At 36.0% G+C, this 12,495-nt stretch overlaps 1 protein-coding gene across 3 annotated transcripts in view; it reads right to left on the reverse strand.

The window, feature by feature from the left end:
* Jarid2 (Jumonji, AT rich interactive domain 2) overlaps positions 1–12,495 on the reverse strand; it is a 557,336-nt gene that overhangs the window by 198,100 nt on the left and 346,741 nt on the right. For all 3 annotated transcript variants that reach the window (XR_016549859.1, XM_090408748.1, XM_090408747.1), the window contains exon 13: positions 1,868–1,986. Coding sequence is in view for 2 of the 3 variants with exons in the window: in XM_090408748.1 (XP_090264874.1) it covers positions 1,868–1,986 (119 nt within the window). In the remaining variant the exon portion in view is untranslated. The remainder of the gene's footprint in view (positions 1–1,867; positions 1,987–12,495) is intronic.

Raw genomic sequence — 12,495 nt, forward strand, 5'->3', positions numbered from 1 at the left:
AAGTTTGCTCACACTTTAACTTAAAGAAAAATGCTGACCAGAGAGGAAGAGTTTTAGTTTTGGGAAGAGATAGAAGTCAGAAGGAGCCAAATCTGGGAATAGGGTGGATGTTCCAATAATTCACAGTGCAGATCCCTTAATTTTCCCACTGCCTTGCTCACACCTTTGTGAGCAAGTGCATTGCCCTGAAAGATGATTTTTTCCTTATGCAAACCGGGTCTTTTCTCTCGAATTTTTTTTTCTGGTCTGGTTAAAAGATCGGAATAATATTCCACAGTTATTGTTTTACCTTTTTCAAGATAATTAATAAACAAAATGCTTTTAGCATCCCAAAACACCGATACCAAGACCCTTCCTGCTGATGGAACTGACTTTGTCTTCTTTGGTGCTGAACAACCGGCTTCTGTCCACTGTTTTGACTACTGTTTGGATTCTGGTGTGTAATGGTGAATCCAAGTCTGATCCATAGTAATAAATCGATGCACAAATCAGTTTTATTCTTGTTAAAATGCTCCAAGCACTGTTCAGAGATTTTCATGCGAGTGTGTTTTTGATCTGCTGTGAGCAAGCGCAGCACCCATCTTGTGCAAAGCTTTTGTTCATTTGCAATTCTTCATGCAAAATATATCCTACACGTTCTTTTGAAATGCCTATAGTCTCAGCAATTTCACGCATTTTAAATCGCCGGTCATCCAATACCATATTCTGCACTTGATCAATGATTTCTGGTGTTATTACACTTTTTGGATGTCCTTCACGTGAATCATCTTCAAGGCTGGTACAGCCATGTTTAAACTAGGTAGCCCATTTCTTAATTGTCGAAAACGGAGGAGAAGAATGCCCATAAACGTTTAGGAACTTCAAATGAATATCTTTTGGTGTTAAACCTTCTTTTGCAAAGAATTTTATAACCGCATGATACTCGATTTTACGAGATACAGACAACACTTTTGCTTCAAACAGCTGTATAAAGCAAACTACTTGATAGAATGACTTGCAATTTCACATGGATGCTTATAATAGATGTACCAACTTTAGGAAAAAAAAAAAAATCGTGCCGATACTGTTGCCATTTATGGTTGAGGCCGAGAACTTTTCAGACCACCCTAATATTTGTCACATGTGACAATAATTAACCAATTTTAACATATGAATCCGAGAGTCATCTGAAAACTAATGACATCAAGAGATGTATTAAAATTTGAGATGGTTGAAAGTAACGAGATTCATATTCAAGTGAAGCTAATCTGAGATTAGCTTCACTTGAATAAGGTTTGGTCAATCGAAATCAAAAGAAAGATTAGCATGTATTTAAAGGGAAAGAAAAGATTCAAAGAAAGGTTAAGTTTTAAATGATGCAGTTAAAAGAGTTTAAAAAATTAAAAAAAGATATAAAATCTGGCTGTACTGGGGAAAACTCAAATGAATGGAAGAAACATTAATAATTAATGAGCTACTCACTGTTTTAGATTTACAACACTCAACAATAATTGAAGTAGCCATGAAGTTAAAAAAATAGTTTCATGTCCTTTTTTAACTTCACATCTATTTTGCTCTATGCAGTTCAGTGCCTCCTGTGACGAAGTATTTTGCTTTACAGAAATACAATAAATGCCATGATAAGATGGTTTTAACCTATCAGCTGTGTCTGGCAACTATATGTATTCTTTAGCCAGATGTTTCATGTAAATTTCTGTTTTCACTATATTTATTCCTAGACAGATTAAGAAATCAAGTTTCTATATTCTTTGCAGCGAAAAAGACTGAAAAAACTACAGACCAATGAGGTGAAAGAGATAACATTACAAAATGTATAATATGCTGTTAACTAAAATTCAACTAACCTAAAATAATTTAAAATACTCACTTAGCAAATGGACTATTCCTGTTACATGCAAATCCACTTCCATAAACACTGCTATCAATATTGCCAGCATGAACAACAACATGGCACTGTCTTTCATTAACCAGCTTCCAGAAATCATGCTAGAGCATAAATCAACATACAATTTAAGTTTAATTTCATAATTACAAGACACATTGTGACATAACAGAATTTCAACAGGAACTTCAGTTTTCTATTTTGACCTCTATGCATTGCTTAACTGCTGAACGTGTGCCTGAACTACTAATCTACATCTAACAGTCCCTGATAGTTTCCATTAAAAATTCTTAACCAGTGCAGAAGAGATTAACTGATGTTTTTAATGTAAATCAGCCATGAAATGTTGTAAAGCATATGGATGGGCTGAGAATTATTTCTTTTAATTGTTATATACAGTCAAACTTTGTTGTAACAAGCATGGAAATAATGAGATCATGGTTGTAATGAGCAAAAAGCCTTAATGATTTTAACTTCCACATATTTCCATATAACTGCTCACTTTTATAATGAGCATACTACATGGATATACAAAACAAACTATGCAAACATTCTTAATTCTCTTGGAATAGACAAAAACGAAAGGAGTGACTTAGCTTTTATGACCACCTGCATCAGATTACAGACTGGTTTATGACCTAATCTTGTCTTTGGGGACCATCTTCTCACTGGGGGGAATGAGATAGCCTTCCCAGTGTGTCCCACCCCCACCCCCAGTCAGTAGTGTTCCCTTGTGATACATTGCTGGTGCTTCTTCAGACACAAGAAGCCCTGGAGATGTCACACTGGTAGCATAAAGCTAATGTCTCTAACCAGGCGTCCAAAGGTACCAAGCCTCCTGGACCACATGCAGCAACCATGGACAACATGCAACACCAAAAACTCCATGCTAAATCAGTTATTGTCTGGAATAACAAGGATTGCATGGCTTGTTTGGGAGGAGGACAAGCTACAAAAAAAAAAAGAAAAAAAAAGTTACAGTCCCCTAAACAACACTCTCTAAAGATCTGTTCCTTAACATAGAAGGACCACCTAAATCCAAAGCCGAAGTCATTGGCAAAACAGCCAAAGAAAAAGTGATTGATGGCCTGGCTCTCCAGGAAATCCACGTGCCCGACACAGCTCTCAACAGACTTAAGATCTCAGGCCTAATTCTTGTGTCTTACAACTGCCATCCCAAGCATGGCCTAAAAACCTACATCCAGTCCGGACTCAAGGACAGACATAACAAGTGTGCCTGAAACAGAACACTCCATAGACATTAAAATTCAAAATATCACCATCAACAATGTCTACAAACCACCACTGCAATCCTAGCCTGACCAGGTAGACCAGCTAGTCTAATCTCTTCTCAACTCTCATCACACCATATGGGACTATTCCTCTAACAACCAAGATGGTGATAATTTGGTTAACTGGATGGATACATATAACCTATATTTGATCTATGACTCCAAGCAAGAAGGCACCTTTCACTCAGCCATATGGAACAGGACATATACCCCAGATCTGTGCATAGTCTCTAAAGACGCTGAAGACCACCCTCTGCCAACAACCAGAACTATCCTCAACAGATTCCCTAATAGCCAGCACTATCCTACACTAATAGAGACAGGCACATCAATCTCAATCATCACTGGCACTGCAATTGCTAGATAGAATCTTTGCAGATCCAATTGGAATGTATCTGAGAAACAAATTGAACAATCCATTACAGCAATACCACCTATCCCAGATTTCTTAAACTAATCAAAACTGCAGCTAAAGCCTCTATTCCCAGCGGCTACAGAAAATGGTACATCCTATGCTGGAGCAAGGAAACTGAGGAACTTTTAGTCAAATATGAAGAAACTGAGGACCCAACTGCTGCTAAGGAGTGCATAGCAATGTTAAACAAAAATAGAGCTTGACCTCCATGAGTTTGACTTCACCAAGACTAGTTGGAAAAGTTGGTCACTTCTGAGAAAATTAGGTGGGGGCAGAACCAACGACATACAAAACACCAGAGATAATTCCAGATCAAATGGCAAATCTGAAACCTTTAAGATAAGTCCCAGCTCTACCAGGAAAATAATCGTGTAATCTACCATCAGAAAAAAGCTGAAGTGAGCCCTGAGCTTCCTGAACTTGTACACCCAGTCAGGGCTGCTGAGAGGGGGTGACATCTGAGACTTTTGTCGCGGGCCCGACTTGTCACATAACAATGTTTATAACGCATGGTTTTAATTCTCCTAATAATACAACAATGATAAAGGATAATGGCATAACAAGAATGATATTGTGTTTTGTTTTAGACAGATGACTATGCTCTTTAGCTCGCTGTGAGTGTCTGGAAGACACTGATTCTCTTGGCACGGATCGCTGTAGTTATAGCGGATGATGACGTCAATAGGCATTCGTGCAAGGTTGTTGCAGGCGGCTGCGCTAGCTAGTAATTGCACAGTAAAGATTAAACAGCCTAGCTCTGCTATCAATAGAACATGACTGGCAATGAAAATTGATTATAACAAGGTGATTAAAGATTTCGCTAACCATAAAGTGAGGAAGTGGATGAGACAGATGAGGCAATAAAAATTTAAAAATTCTCTTTTTATTTAATGTTTGTATTTTGTATGGTATGTAATGTATCATATTTTGAGTTTATTGTACACTTATTTTTAAATAAATGTTTAATGTTTTATATTGACTTATTTTATTAAATAAAAGTGCATCACTTTTATTTAATAAAAGGACTCGGACCACAGACTTGTCACAGGCCCTGCACCCAGCATCTCTAGGAGAGGTATACAGGAAGCCTTAAAACTCACCAAGAATGGCATGGTTGCAGGAGTGGATGGCCTCCTCCCCGAGTTTCATAAACATCTCAGCCAATGAGGTCAAACATAGCTGGCTTCTCTGTTCTCAAAAATTATAACAACTGGGAAAACTACCAAAACTATGGCGGGAATCCAAAATAATTGCTGTGCCCAAACCAGAAAGAGATCCAAATAATGTCAAGAATCTATGATCTATCTCCCTTACTTTACCTTTAAGCTCTTTGAAAAAATTCTCCTTAAAAGAAATTCACCATTTATCAAAAGAGCACTCCTGATTGAACAAGCTGGCTTCAGGCTGGGAAAAAGTTGCTGTGACCAGATACTGGCCCTGACAACACAGATTGAAGTAAGCTTCCTGAAGAAACTTAAATCCGGAGTCACCTGGATCAGGGCCTCCTCCTAACACTAGGTAATATTATAAGGTACAAGAAAACTTTTCAGCTTTTCCAATCCATTCTCTCCAACAGAACAATCGGTCCATATTGGTGAAATGAAGAGCAGGTCCAGATTCTTCTACAACGGTCTCCCACAGGGCTCTGTGGGAGACCATTGTGAATTGAAGAGTAAAAGGACGTTAGTCCCTATACTCTTCAACATCTAGATGTCCGATATACCACATACCAACCAATGGCATCGCATGTCCATTTCAGTTGGGTGTGCTGTCATATGGCTTATGCAACCTGCGCTACAAAATTCACGTCAGCTCGATAGCATGATTGCATTTTTATCAATGTATGAAAGTTTTGAGAGTGCATAGTGCATCAGCACTCATCTTAATTCGTCCAATGCAATTAATTGTAACCAAATCTGCACAGAGTGGGGGACAATGTGTTTATTTTAAAATACCATATATTAGAAAACAATAATGAAGGAGAATGCTATATTTATTGGTATATTTGAATTACTCAAAGGTGTAAAATCTGGAAGAGGACAAGGTTTCTTTGAATACAATACTGTTTCCCATTGTAAATATGGACAAAAAAGTTATAAATTTATCCAAAATTATATATTAAAAACTTGCCTATCACATCAGTTCACACTTCATGCATGCAAAACAGATGAAACTCAGAAAACAAAAAGCAGATCATGACAAATGACAACATTCAATTAGATTGGGTGACACAATAACCAATCACACCCCCTAGGTGCTATGGTCTCAGAGCTTGCTCTGCCTCTCCTTCTGAGCAGTTTAAAACTACTCAAAAGGTGATCGCTAAGAATTTCTCCAGCTGAGCCATCTATATATATCTTTTCAAAGAGCTCAAAGATATATGTATTTTGAATGCACACCTGGACTATTAACACAAATGTGATGCAATGTTTACGTGTTGAAAAGCGTCCTCTTCATGAAGCATTAGTATACTGTATTTACTTTTAGGAATTGTGAAGTCTAGAAATAATTAGGGGAGTCTTTAATGGGAATAAATGCAAAAATATAAGATCAGTAATATTGCTATTCAGTGGATGAGCACTGCATACCTGGAATATTTGCCCTTGATACCAATTCTAGCAAATACATGTATGCCGATGACCTAGCGATCCTACACTACTCAATCTCCTTTGCCAACTTGGAATCAACCTTGGACAATACCTAAATATCCTGGAAGAGTACTTTAAGCAGTGGTATACCTGAACCCAAATCCAACAAAAATGTCCACAGCATTACACCAAAACAATGCAGAGACAAATCAAGACCTCAACTTCTCTTTCTGTGGCAAGATGATAGAACATAAGCCTCGCCCAAAATACCTTGGAGTGAGCCTGGACAGAAGCCTAATCCATAAAAGGCACATCACCAACCTGTCCAACAAAATTAAATTGAGAAATATCATTTCAAGGCTTGCTGGGACAACCTGGAATTGTGGGGCAGAAGTCCTAAGGTCGTCTGCACTAGCCCTTGCATTCTCTGCAGCAGAATACTGTGCCCCCATCTGAGAAAGACGTGTGCACACTAACATCATAGATACCCAGCTAAACTCTACCATGTGCACAATTAGTGGGACACTGAGACGCACCCCTCTCCTTTGGCTGTGTCTTATTCAACATTGCTCTACCAAATATACAAAGACAAGCCTTGATTAAAGAATTTAATAAAGTAATGAGCAACCCACTTCTTCCCCATCGCCAGACTCTCAAAATTCCACCTAGTCTTCGCCTAAAATCAAGAAACCCTTTCTGATCTATGGATTAATTCTCTTCAGCTGCCTTACCATCAACATCTGACACATGGAGAAAACAGTGGTCCAACAATCTCCAAACAAATGGTTGAAGATCCCTGTGCTTTGCAGCCTGGTTATGCTTTTCGTAGGAAGATATGGTCACCTATTAACAGGATCAGAACTAACCAGGGCAGATGTGACTACCTACTACACAAATGGAGACTGTCAGACCACCCTTATTGCGATTGTTCCCCCATAGTCCAGATGATCACTCATATTGTGAATGACTGCTCAAGGTGCAAATTTCAGGATAATCTCCAAGACATCCACGAGATGATGGATGAGGCCCTGGATTGGCTTTCTGGGCTAGACATTAACCTATAGCTACATTGCATTCTTTTTTGCCATAAGAAAAAATAAGAATCCTCTCACTAGCAACCTCTCCAGTGTCTAGCATCAGGTCCTCCTTCCTCACTTTACCTAAACATTGCCACAACTGCAAAATCAGTTAAAAATGAACCCTTCTGTCAGAAACATGTCTACTAAAAGAAAGTGTCTCTCGACTTGTGAAAAAGGTTGAAGTGTGTAAAAAAGTTTTCTTTTCCTCTTCAACAGTATTGACATTGTGACAGAATAAAGATGTTTCCCAGTGTTCATATGTAAACAACATAATAATTTAGAAAGTGAGAGTTCACAAATATCAGTGAAGTACTGTTTCAATTATTCACTATACAAAGAAGTGCTTGATTCTTAATAGACAGTATAATTTTGAAGGCGAAACAGAAAAATTTGCTAAACAATTTGGACGGAATAATAGTTATCTGGATCAATTTAAAAAAAACCCAGCATGACACTGTTATCTCGGTTTGTTATTAATTCATATTGTATAGGGTAGCCCATAAGTCATGAAGGGGTTTAAAATGTGCAAACTTTTTTTTACTAATTTTTTTTCCTTTTTTCAGACATTATAAGGAACATTAATTTCAGACATTTGGGAAATTAATCATGGAAAAGTTCACAACGAACCAAAATCAGCATCATTTCAAAATCATTTTGAAAAATCAACATTTGATTCTAATGCAAACAGTAAATAATTTCGTGAACATCTACAGTTAATTGGCTATCACATTTTCTAGATCTGACTCCTAACTTCATCCTATGGGGTTTACATGAAGGAAAAGTATATGTGAAAAAGTCAAACAATCCAATAGCTGAAGTCAGCATTTGTGCAGAAGTTAGGGCAGTTCAGCTTGAAACATTAACAGGTGTTGTGGAACATGACATAGAAAGGGCCCATCTTTGTGAAGCCAAAAATAGGTGTTTACATGATGTGATTTTCAATAAATAATAAAAAACAAAATCTCCAGGTTCAGTGTTTCATTATAAATAATAATAATAATAAATAAATAAAACTATTAAATGTTTAAACCCCTTCATGACTTAAGGGTCACCCTGTATTCATATATTTACTAGTACAGTTGGTTTTTTTAATTATGGAGAAATACATTTTGATTAATATTAAGTGTACTGTAGTTTATACAAGCATAGTCATACAAATCATACCTAGATATGTAATTATATTATTTTTTCTCTCTAATACTTTTTTTTAAATCTCTTTTTTTTAATCAGTTATTGAGAATTAAAAAAAAAAATAGATAAAAGAAGTAGATTAAACTCATCACTGATATAGTGAGTAATTGTTGAAAGATTTTCCACTGGGTTATACTATATATTAAAGATGCCAAGAAATTATATTTTTGGTTTCATCCTTTATCCAAGTGTAAGCAAGCAAAGTTTGCACTTGAAGTCACTTCAAGACTGGGCAATTTGTATGTAGTCTAATGACTTCACATCAACTGCCTTAGTATCCCATAATGCATTGCACATATCCTTATGGATATGTATAATGCTATACATTATGGGAAGGGCCACTACCCAAACCCAGAAGCAATACCAAGGTTGAAGTAATGCAGAAGTCATATTTCCATATAGCTGATGTGAAGTCAATAGCCTCTATACACAAGTAGCCCAGTCATGACGTGACTTCACGTGCAAACTTTGTTTGCTTACACTTGGATAAAGTATGAAACCAAGAATATAACTTCTTGGCATCTTTAATTTACAGTATAACCAATCCAGAGTATTTTAGTAATAAGATGTGATACCTTTTGACTAGAGTAAAACCTTGCTTAATGCAATTAATTAATCCATCAATTAATGCATGTTAAGCAAAATAGTGTTAAGTGAATACAATAAATAATAGGAATAATTATAATTCATCCATCAGTTAGCATAAATTTGGAAAAAAAATTACAGTACAAGTATATTAGAGGATAAAATCATCAAAGTTAATAAAAATCAATTGCTTACAAATTTTTATTTAATGTATAAACATTTGATTGAGCTACTTTCTTTACAAAATAATTAAGTAAAGATGTTTGAATCATGCTCGACTTTTTCATCTTGTGATGCAATTTGTGATAGCTGGCGATCACTTCATCAAAATTTCGTTGGACTTCAAGGCTTCGTTCCATATCAGGATCAGCATCAAACAAAATTTCCTTAGCATGCTCAATGTGATTGAAAACTAGCTCAAGTTCTTTTGCAGTTAGCTTCTTGGTCATACTTCTTATCTTCTTCTTCTTCATATGCATCTTCTAGTTGAAGGAGATCATTCTTGCTGAACTGTTCTGAATGGGAATCAAGCAAAATTCTCACATCTTCATTATCCACTTCATTAAATCAAAGTTTTTTTTTTTTTTTTCCAGTTGTGCTGATTTCGTCAATAATGTTAGATTTTGCGCTTGATAAACTAACTAAGGCTTGAATTTAAAGTCACCTTCTGAATTGCCTACTAATAAAAGCATAAGACAATCTTTAGATACTTTGTATCCTGGTTGAGATGCTTCATGTTTAGCTAGGAAAGTTTTTGTTGGTATACGCTTCCAAAAGAGACCGTTTCGTCGACAATGAATATTTGCTGATCATCATAATTGCCCTTCTAAATTATCCTTTGCAATTCTTCAGGAAACTTGGCTGCAGAATCTTTTTTGGTACTAGCAGATTTCCCAGTTTTTTTATGTAATGCAGTCCAGCTAGATTTTTAAAATGGTCAAACAACCCTGAACTTGCAGTAAAGCATTCACATTCCTCTTGAAATTTGGTTTCTTTCAATGAGGTAAAAATATTCAGAGCTTTTGTCTGAATACTCCCTATACTAAGAGGTATTCTTTTCTGATTATAATCCTCAATCCTGATTGATAGAAGACGCTCCATCTCGATCATTAAATGGCTTCTATTTCGGGTGATCTGTATGCTTAAAGTAGTAGCAACTTTTTTTTTGTTCTTTGTATTCTTTGCTCTTATTTAATATAGACCAAACTGTAGACTCGCTGTATCCCAGGTGTTGGACATCATTATAATACTAGCACCAATTTCATGTCTCTTAATGACTTCCAGCTTTTCCGCTCACGGCAGATTGGTGAAAAAAAATTTTGCATAACATAAAATTTGCATAGCATAAAAAATTTCATCAACTAATTAATCACTGGCTTAAAGCCGGAAATAGTATAATTTCACTCAATTGCTAATTATTGTTTATTATTAATAATGATTATTGTGCATAATGAATTTGCATTAAGCGAGGTTTTCCTGTACTTGTATATGGAATATCCAGATCCAGAAGCAATACCAAGGTTGCATTACTGCAACCTTGGTATTGCTTCTGGATCTGGCTCCCACTGATGAGACCTTAATAAAGGTCGAAAATGGTCTAGGTAGTGGCCCTTCCCATAATGCATAGCATTATACATGTCTGTAAGGATATGTGCTTTGCATTATGGGGTACGAAGGCAACTGATGTGAAGTCATTAGCCTCTATATACATGTAGCCCGGTCGTGAAATGACTTCACGCACAAACTTTGTTTACTTACTCACTATAAATTAAAGATGCCAAGTATATAACTTCTTGGCATCTCTAATTTATACTGAGTAATTGTTATAATGAGAAAATTATATCAGTCCCGTGGTACTCGTTATAACCAAATTTGACTGTAATCCAGAAGTTCTGTTCTGAAAAACAAACACACAACTTTATTCATTGGTTAGTATAGCCTCCCATAATGAGTCTTCACACTCCATGGAGATCCTAGGTATTAATAATATTTTTAATCGCTGCAATTTTTGAAACAATATGTATGATAATGTTATTTCACTGTTATTCAAACTAAGTACTGAAATACTGAGTTTCCAGTAATGTTATTATTAAGTTCTGTACAATTTGAAACAATGGATTTTACCGTTATGAACCAGGTGTCCAATTCTTAATATCAATAAAATCCATCAAAAAAAAAAAAAAAAAGCTACAGGTTGCTACAAATTATTAAAAAACATACACAGACACAAAAAGGATACTTTAACACATTCATGACAGATGATGTTTTATGGTGTAGCAGTGCAACACAGTGCAGTGTAAACAAACCATAATTCCCAAGTGTAATTTAGAATTAGATTCTCACACACACACACACACACACACACACACACACACACACACACACACACACACACACACACACACACACACACACACACACACACACACACACACAGAAGGAGTTGCAAAAATTATGACATAACAGTGCCATGTGGGTTAAGAGAAAGAACATAATGATTTATTTCTTGAACAGTTGGAGATCATGGTTGTTGAGGAAAAGAGAGTGAAGAATATAAGAATGGAGGAGGAGAAGTAGAATTTGATCTAGTAGATTGAAGGTGAACTATCTATGGATGTTAAATAGAAGTTTAGTCAGGTTTTAATAAAGTTTAGAGGAAAGTGGAGATGATGCCTGACAGTTCAGAAGAGCAGCAGCATTCATGCTGCTCCAAAGAATTTTCATGTACCACCAACATGAAAATACCAAGAGAAAAGACATAAGACATAAAGAGAATGTCTGTGAGAGATGGGTAATATATTAAGGTTAACTGTTCTCTTCTGATTAGCATCAAATATTTTTAAGATGCCATTCTAAATGTAATTATGAACGGGATTCCAAAGCCAGGAATATTTGGGATTTATATAGTGTTAGCTCTGTATAGATGAGAAAAAGTGTCTTAAATGAAAGTAAACCAAGTTTTATGGAGGCTAAGGAAGACATAAATGTGAATATTTTGTATCAAGAAAGGCTAAAGTTGAAAGTCAGTCCAAGAAGAGAAACATGATCTTTCCTTAAGATATGAGTATTATCAAAGAGAAGCAGAAGTGAATTAGATGAGATCTTTATGAGAAATAAGACAGGATTATATTTTGACAGCTGTGAGTTCACTGAGGTGTCCTAACTCATAGGATAGGAGAGGAAAATTATAAGTTTAAGACATTTATTTTTCCCCATTCTTGTTATGGAAGATTTAGAGACAGAACATTTGTGCACAACAGGGTTTGTCAAATGAAGAAGAGGAATGTATTAATAAGGTACGGTCACCAACAAAACATTCAAAATTAGGAAGAAAAGCTCACAATGTGTAGGAGAAGAATGCAGGCAAAAATAAAGAGCTCTGGGTTACTCAGGCATCAGTGGGGAAACAGAAAGAAACAACAACAAATCATTCATGATGATACATAGTGAATGACCACACAGC

The sequence above is a fragment of the Typopeltis vanoorti genome, chromosome 18 (genome assembly GCF_054136105.1).
Source record: "Typopeltis vanoorti isolate ZY-2024b chromosome 18, IOZ_Tvanoo_1.0, whole genome shotgun sequence".
Taxonomy (NCBI): Eukaryota; Metazoa; Arthropoda; class Arachnida; order Uropygi; family Thelyphonidae; genus Typopeltis; species Typopeltis vanoorti.